At 45.0% G+C, this 8,855-nt stretch overlaps 1 protein-coding gene across 2 annotated transcripts; it reads right to left on the bottom strand.

The window, feature by feature from the left end:
- Window positions 1-1,264: 1,264 nt before the first annotated feature.
- On the bottom strand, window positions 1,265-8,534 carry ALAS1 (5'-aminolevulinate synthase 1). 2 transcript variants are annotated; one of them, XM_061458372.1, is made up of 11 exons: window positions 8,285-8,534; window positions 7,776-7,895; window positions 7,363-7,569; window positions 6,207-6,362; window positions 5,903-6,125; window positions 5,264-5,448; window positions 4,499-4,678; window positions 4,133-4,297; window positions 2,793-3,061; window positions 2,153-2,315; window positions 1,265-1,555 (listed from the first exon to the last, which is right to left on the bottom strand). In XM_061458372.1, exons 1-11 carry the CDS (start codon window positions 8,472-8,474, stop codon window positions 1,395-1,397), a joined length of 2,019 nt encoding a protein of 672 aa, XP_061314356.1. In that variant the 5' UTR covers window positions 8,475-8,534; the 3' UTR covers window positions 1,265-1,394. The 2 variants fall into 2 exon arrangements, with proteins under 2 accessions (XP_061314356.1, XP_061314357.1); XM_061458373.1 differs by lacking the exon at window positions 7,776-7,895.
- Between the last annotated feature and the right edge of the window lie 321 nt (window positions 8,535-8,855).

Raw genomic sequence — 8,855 nt, 5'->3', positions numbered from 1 at the left:
GCTAAATTAACATACTAATCCTAATGACTGATTCTTATTAGACATTAAGAGTGATGGTGGGTTGCTTCCTCCCTCCTACAGAGCCCCTGCATGTGCTGGGCAGCAACCACATGCCTGGCTGGCACAGGGCTTTTAAAGAGTAGTTTGACTGCTTGCAAAGTCAAATACCTTTCTAAGAAGTATTCTTGGAGTAGCAGTGTGCTTCAGTCTGTGCTTAAATGACTGGTGACTTCCAGTTGATTTTGCTTTAACTTGGGTTTCTATCTCTGTAATATGTGGCTATTTGTGATACTATAATGGATCCCTAATGGGAGCTTCATAGCATACCCATGGGTGTGACAGCAACTGGCAGTACCAGGAGGCTGGCTTGTTACATCCAGAAAGCAAAAGTAGCTGCTAAGGGACTTCCAGAAGTTACTGGACATCCTTGTACATGAAGGAAGCAGTTTAGGGCTTTGCTCTAGACTTCATGCCAATGCTGATCTATGAGTCTACAAAATTGCCTCCCCTTGCTCAAAGCAAGCCCTTGCTATTCTTGAAAGCATTAAGTAGCACAGTAATGAGGCAAGACACCTAAGGTTTCAGACTATCAGCAGTACTGATATTCTCTTAAAATGACTTCTGTCAGAGACCTGAATTACTAAGATTGCTTACTGATATTCAGTTTTTGCACTGAAGTTTCGCTCTGAGGGCACTGGAGAGCAGAACATGCAGAAAAGAGACACAGGGAGTCAGAGGAAATGTCCATCTACCACCTGTAGTGGTAGCCCTGCCTTCCTGTCCCAGCCACTGTACCACCCTTCAGTTTTCAAACTGTCAAGGAGCCACAAAATGCCACTTATTAAATTACGTTAGCCCTTTTTTCCTCCTAATAGTGAACACCATACTGAACACCAAAGGGGGAATGCATCTAGTGGAACCAGTTCCCATCTCTTAAATATGTATGTGAACTTATACAGCATTTCTTAAGCAGCATACCCTTGCTGAAGTTTTAATGTGCATGTAATACTACACGTGCATGTTTTCAAAAGCTTTTGGGTAAAAGCTCATAAGGAGCCATAAATACCTATTTTTCTTTCTTAATAAGTAAACCCATGCCTTGTAGTATACCAGGAACATTACTGCTGTTCTTCTGGCATACTGTCATTGAAAAGGCAGTAGCTCAGCTGAAGGGCATTAAGCTGAAGACCACTTTATTTTATCAGATGCCCTTCCACCCACTTAACCCTCTTACAGAAGAAGGAAACAAAACCACAACTGGGCATAATGGCTCTAGAAATTTATTTTCAGAGCTTAGTGCTTCAACTATGATTAAAATACTTCTTAAGCAAATAAAAAATATGCTACTGACTGGGTACTAGAACTAGACAAAAGTACAACTAACACCACTACTTTCATGCACTGACAGATAATAGTTTGCTCATGCCACTGAAGTAGGATCTTTCCCGTTCACTCATCACTTCAAAATGTAGGGGTCTTCTACAGAAGTTGCATTCAGCTGACGAATGTGGCTTCAGCTCCAGCCCAACATCCTTCCATGTAGCCAGCAACTTTTCTGTTAAGAACAGAAATGTTCATTAAGATCAAGGCTTAAGACAGTTCACTGTTATAGCAAAGCAGCAAAAGTGAGGTGTCAGTGTACTTATTTTCCCAGCAAGTGAGAAGGAATAACAGGAACTCAGTGTGACATAATTTACTGCTTGAATGAGGTGACTGGTCTGCAACTAAGTCTCAAGCTGTTCTCATACCACTTCTGACCGGATCAAGTAGCTACTCTCCCTGGACAGATCCATGTTTAAGACAAGGTTAACAGTTGGGCAAAGAACAGCAGTTTTCTTTGGACCCCACATAACAAATAAAGGTTGGTTTGGACAATGCATATGCAGAGCCCTGGCAGAAGCAGCTGTGACAGAACCAACTGGGTATAGGCATGCACTGGCCTTACACATTCCAGGTTTCAATGTGCTGCCCTTCACACATCATGCTCAAAGAAGGCTAAGTGCAGAAGTACGCACGTGTATGCCACAGCAGTAGGAAGACATTGTGCAGCTAGTGACACCTAAAGCTTAAGTGCTTCCTAGTCTCATCTTTAATACTAAGACTGCATAGACAGCCCAGTATTTTCATTGCAGTAATGCATGAATCCACTCACCAAGAAAATAACTCATCATCTGAGGGGTGTGGTGAGGCGTAGGGGCAATACGCAGTAGCTCTTCTCCACGGGGAACTGTCGGGTAGTTGATTGCTTGGACATAGATGCTGTGCTGGCTCATCAGCTTGTCACAGATCTCTGTATTTTTAGCAGCATCTGCAACCTGAAGTTTGAGATTTTTGATTAGAAGATCAACCAAAAATGTGCAAGGTGGCACAACTATCAGCTCAAGTTAGCTAGCCACAAGAATCAAACAGGACCAATCTCCCCTGTGCCACTATAAACAGCATGTATGTCAGAAAGAAGGGCTAAAAGCTTGTGCTATGTGTGGAGCCCTCTGGGCACAAGCACATCACTGCAGCCTAGGTAGGCTGCTGTTTATACCCAAGTCTTCTTTTTACTAGCTTGTTACCTGTTTCTTTGCTTTCTGTATACTGTCAGATGGTGGGTTTCATACGCTTTATCACTCTGTTTCACAACATTTATAGCAGGCAGAGGGTCAACTTAAGAGAGACTCCTAGCACATCACTGCTGAATACTAGGACAGGTTTGAAATTTGTGAGGATAGTATCTGAAAATTTGATCATGGGCAGGAAAACAAGCATCAGAGTCCTGTGCCAACAGTATCCACAGTACTCACCCTCACTGGAATGATGTGGCTAGGGCAGTGCACCACTGGAAGCCCTGCATCCATCAGCATCTGTCTCATAAGCTTCACATTGCGTTGGTGCTGGCGCCTCAGAACTTGTCCTTCTGCACTCTTTAGAGTTCGGACAGATTCTAGGGCACCAGATAAGAGCATGGGTGGCAGGGACGTAGTGAAGATAAAGCCAGCAGCATATGAACGCACAGTGTCTATCAGAGAACTTGTACTGGAGATGTAGCCTCCTACACAGCCAAATGCTTTGCCTGAGGGGATAAAAAAGAGGGTAACCAAGCTTATTCCTTCCACCCATTAGAATAGCTTCAAGTATTATAGCCTTTCACTTAAAGAGTTATGTTGACTATGTACTTAATGTAGTCATGATAGGCCACAATTCTAGCCCCCTCTCCTAATCTTGTATTTACTTAGCACATGTTACAGCTTTGGTTTTAAGCCAATCCTGATCACAGGGATTAGTTACTACACAGTAATGTAGTTATTACACACCAAGGAGAGTTCAAGGCTCTCTCATATCCAAGTTTTGATTTTGGGGAAGACCTTATAAGCCAAATCATCAAGCACAGACTTCAATAGTGATCCTAAGTGATCAACACTAAGTCTCTCAGATTTAAAATAATCTGCTCCAAGAACACTAGAAATAGCCTATGCTCCTAAGGAGCACTCAAGGTTGTTATTGTGATTGTGCAGTCAACACCAGCCCCCTCTTCCAAATGGTTAGATACCAAAACTGAGCCACAGATACAACCAGGCTATCTGGTCAGTGCTTCCACTTCTTTTGGGCTGTAAGCTAAGACTGTAGGTTTTAAAGCCCTGAAGTTTCCTAGGAAATTTTGTGTTTTGAAAGTTGTTTCAACAACTTCCCTATTTGCAGCAGTAAGCTTACTCCTAAGCCTGCATCCTACTCAGATAATGGCTGTCACTTCAGTTCCTGCCAAATCTCTTTACTAACTCCCCATCTCAGGTTTCTAGATTAGGAGCACTCCATTTCATATAAAAGAACTACTAAATATATAGTACCCTACTAGCATTCTCACCTGAATTTATTCTCGAGTTGTGTAATACGTCACCAGAGGATTTTTTGCTAGCTTAATTTCAGTAAAAAGAGACAATGCTACCTCAACTGATCTGTAAGGCAGTGTAAGTAGCTTAACACAAGCTTTTCAAACTGTGGGGCACATTTAAATCCTTTGGGCTTGAAAGATTCTAGCCCCCAACAGCCCTTAGCAAGTTCATTTGAACAGGCTGATTTTGAGTTAATCCACTTAATTCAGCTGCCCAGAAGCTTTGCTGCCTTAGCTTCTGTAAAAGTGCCATACCGAGCGTTCCAGAGATGATGTCCATCTTGTGCATGATTCCATCCCTGTCTCCTATACCACCACCTCGAGATCCGTACAGCCCCACAGCATGCACTTCATCCACAAAAGTGATTGCCCCATGCTCATGGGCCACATCACACAGCTCTTCCAGAGGACAGACTGCACCTAGGAGCCAAAGCAGTGAATGCAGTTTAGCATTCCCTGTACTCAGCTTGAATAAATACCAGAAGTCCTCCCAAACACAAGGCATTTCAGAGAACTGCTTTATGAAAACCCTTAAAGCACCATATACTTTTAGACACAGAATACAGATGATTTGAGTACTAACTGCAGTGAAGGGGAAAGAAAGGTTTCACGTCAACTTACCATCCATTGAGTGAACAGTTTCAAATGCAACAATTTTGGGGGTAGATGGATCAGATTTCTTCAGTAGCTCTCGAAGATGGTTGACATCATTATGGCGAAATATATGTTTTGGCACCCTGCTGTTTCGGATCCCCTGGATCATGGAGGCATGGTTTCCAGCATCAGAATAGATCTCACAGCCTGAGGAAACAGCCCAGTTACACTTTAACTATAGAAAGCATTATCTGATTACCAGCATTGCTTTATGTATGGGGAGTGTTCAGGCAGCAACAGTAGCATGTTCTAGAAAGTAATGCTCCTGGTAAAGAGAGCAAGTTAAAGATGATGAAGCAGCAATATTATTTAAGGCTTATTTTAGGTATTTCAACTAACACAAACTTGATCTTAACTAACTACAGAAGGGTTTTTCCAAGTTCTTAATATTTTTACCTAACTCTAACTTCTGAAGTTAGAGAGAGGCTCACACCCACAGGTGTGAGGACACCAAATTCCTGGTGCCTCACTTTCAGGTGAAATTTAAATGTAAGAGCAGAAGACTGTGCTTTTTGTCTAATTCCTCCTGCAGTTCCTAGCTCTCACTCTCAATAGGCTGCTGCTACGCTTTGCCAAAGTTGAACAACTTGAATATAGCATTGAAACGCCTATACTTGGCTCATCAAGTAGGACAACTCCTCACTTTGAGCAGCCTTTTCCAAAATAAACTCCCAAGTGCTTAGGGTAAGGTTGTGTTTTGTGGTAAATAATGGGTGCAGTTTGAGATCTCACCTGGCAGCATTTTAGCTAGAGTGAAGAGAGTGGAGTCATTGGCTACAAAGCATGATGAGAACAACAGCGCTGCATCTTTTCCATGAAGATCAGCTAGTTCTTTTTCCAAATCAACATGAAATTTACTTGTTCCTGAAATATTTCTTGTGCCTCCTGCTCCAGCACCATGTTGTTTCAGTGTATCCCTGCAGAGGGTCCAAAGAAAGGCATTAGTGTTACTGTGCGACATGAAAATGAATCGAGGACGGTTGCTGAAAACATTCTAGTAACAAGTTATTGCTCTAAAAAGGAACTGATTGCAGAAAGCAGCTGCTGGGCTTCTTTGAGCAACCTGCACAACTCAATAATCCAATAAGCTAAGCAGTCAGTTACCACTGATTGATACACAGCTGCAATATACCACCCAATTTATCTGGTAACATTTAGGAGCTTCTAAGGAAAATCCAAGGAGCAGGGTTAGTGACTGACGGGTACACTGCAGCCTTGGAGCTAGTTACTGTTACATACCCCAGCTCAAGAGGGCAAGATGAATTTTATACCAAGAAAAATATCAGAAGTAGCTTATGTAGCACAGTACAGAAATCAATTCTGCAGGGCAACAGAGCTTGAAACTGCCTCTTCGAGCATGGCACTACTCACATAACTGCTCCACACACACGAGGGTGACGACTCATCCCCAGGTAATCATTGCTGCACCAGACAGACACCTCTTTCTTGGTGATGAGAGAATCGGTGTAGTCATCTGCCATGGGAAAGATCTGTGCCTTTCGGTTCACTGTTTTGAACACTCGGTAGGTGTGATCCTTCTTCTTTTCATCTATCTTTTTCTCAAAGAACTGATCATACTGGAAGGTGGATATGGCTGAAATAAGACAGAGACTTAAGCACACAGGAAATAATCACAGGAGACCAGGCCTGTGGGGGTTTTGCTAGACAATCTTACATTTTGGCAAGTTATCCTGAAGCAGATGAGACACACTTTCTGGTCTTTGCTTCAGAACAATATCCTTAAACTTCTTGAGCAAGCCACTCTGCTCTTCTCCTTCAGTCTCAGTGTTCCTCACTGTGGAAGCAGTTGGTATTTTGGCAAATTCTGTACCTACAGACATAATAAGTTCTGGTGAGCTTAATGAGCTTGAAACAAAGTGAAGGGAGTTCAGCAAACTTTTTAACTAACTCTTAATTTCTTTAGGAAGCATGTGCCTGAATCCACATGCCCCTGTTTGGATCAACTATTTTATTTGCTTACAATTTTGCATTGTACAAGGTAAAAGGAAAGCTTTGCTGATCAATGATGACAACATAAGATGCGATTTTCTTGTATTGAACCAACATGCTTGGTTCATCATGACTCAGAAAACCACTTTATACAGCTACAGCATTTATGTGCAAGAGTTGGTATACAACTAACCAAAGGCACAGTTCTAATCAGCTGCTTCCTTTTTGTTCCTAGTATTCAGTTAGCACAGATTTTTTTAAACTATGTAACAGAAAACAAATAGAAAAGTAAAATAAGCTTCCTGAGACAGATGGCAAGGTTTTACAGATACAGGTGAGAAGTTCCTTCCTTCAAAGGACAGCAAGCCAGCCAACACCCTTTAGTTCCATAAACAAAACACCCCAACCCATTTACTTGCTTTCCAGCTTGGATTTGTGCTGGTGCTTGCCTAGTACCTTGACCCAGTTTCTTCTATCTCTGCATACACTACCTTTGTCTGTACCAGCACCCTGGTAAAGCTCTCTTCAGTTTTAAGTATCTGCTTTGGGTGACTGCTTCTGTTTCTGTTAGGCTGTAACCCAAGATTGTAAATCTCAAAGCTACAAACTTTGGGTGCAAGAGTAACAGATTCACACATTTAGAGCCAGTATGTCAAAATGCAGCATATGGTACTTCCACATCAAAACCACCCAGGGAAACACTGCACAATGTTGCAGGTATGACATTAACACCTACATTTTCCCAACAGCTTTCCACTGCAGTCTCCCATAATCCCACCTGCATAATTTAAGCGGTGACTGTCAGACTTGGCACACTCCAGAGTAAAGTCAGGCACCAAAAGCTCTCAAGGAACCAATGCTTCAGTGCACAGAATACATACCTTTCCTGTCCATCTGCATGTCCTGCACATCCTCTTGGAGCTCTAGGCTGGCTTTGCAGAAAACATTACTATTCTTATGATTCATCTGAGCTGCCAGGAATGGGCATTTTGTAGCAGAGCCTTGGCTAGCACCAGTAGCGGGGTGGCCAGTGGGTGGCTGGGCTCCATCTGTGTTCTGCTGGGCCACCTCTTTGGCATTTTTGGCCTCTGAGGTGGGGTGGAAAAGAGAAGGCACTTTAGCATCATCACTTTATTACACTGACTTAAGCTTTTTTTACCAATTACCTTTGTAATTAACTTGGCACAAGCCATTCAGAACTACTTAACCAAGCAAGTAATTTTATTTATACAAGCACAAAATCCCAGGAACACCTGTGGGCACCTGAGTTAAGATGCTAGATGTAGCACTGTACCCTTTGAGGGGGAAAAATCCTCTCTCCTTCCTTCCCCAAAGGAAGACCTTCTTTTGAGGAATTCAGCCATTTTCAGCCACCAGTCCTTCCTCTGCTGCAAGCCTCTGTTTCTTCCGAGCGCTAGAGTAAGAATCCCACAAGGAATGTTATCGGGTGGGATAAAGAGCTCCTCGAGCATGAGAAACCTCAGCTCGGTGATCCAGGATCACAGATCCCTAAGCACAACTCATCACAGGGCATACTGACGGGCCACTCTTTGGTTTATACTATGTCCATGCTTAATTATCACAGTCATTTAAAGGATTAACTAACTCTTATCCCGAAGCTGCTCATTCCAGAAGCTTCCTTCTACGACAGTGTCTATATTTATTTTGCCTTAAAGGTGACTACTGCGTCCCCTGGGGAGCTCCCTGCTACAGCTACCGTGACCTGCCCAGTGACCCGCTGCCCTCCCTGAGGAGCGGCCCGGCTCCCGGCGCTGCTCTCCTCCCTCCTGGGGCCATACTCACCCCGGCGGGCTGCGGGGGTCTCCTCCTCCGCCTGCTGCCCGCGGGCGGCGGACGTGGCCAGGGCGCGGGGGGCCGCCTCCATCATGCGGGGGCAGTGCTGTGCGTACAGGAGCAGGGAGGGCCCGGCCTTCTGCAAGAAGGCCTGAGAGACGCGGGCCAGGAACGGGCAGCGCCGCACCACCGCCTCCATCGCCGCGGCTGGAGGGGAACACCGGACGTGACGTCAGCGCCGCCGCTGGCCTGTACCGGTACAAGACACGCCGAGCCCGGGCAGCGCTCCGCGGCACGGCTCGCTCCGCCGCCGCTTATATAGCCCCGGCCGGCGCGGCGCATGCGCACTGCCGCAGTCCCGGCGCCGCACAGCGCAGGCGCGTGACGCACCGTGAGGGACGGCGGCTTGGGGGGGCTTGTAGGGGGAAGGCGATGTTATGAGGAGACGGAGGGGCTCTGGGCGTCTCTTTGAGGTGCCGTGAGCAGAGAGAGGGCCTCTGGGCGTCCCTTGGGGTGCCGCGAGGGGACGGAGGGGCTCTGGGCGTCTCTTGAGGTGCCGTGAGCAGAGAGAGGGGCTCTG

Source organism: Pezoporus flaviventris, unplaced genomic scaffold (genome assembly GCF_033815535.1).
Source record: "Pezoporus flaviventris isolate CSIRO_AGI_PZ_B2104156 unplaced genomic scaffold, CSIRO_AGI_Pfla_v1 ptg000026l, whole genome shotgun sequence".
Lineage (NCBI taxonomy): Eukaryota > Metazoa > Chordata > Aves > Psittaciformes > Psittacidae > Pezoporus > Pezoporus flaviventris.
The sequence above is the reverse complement of the archived record's forward strand: the minus strand, read 5'-3'. Positions and strand labels throughout refer to the sequence as shown.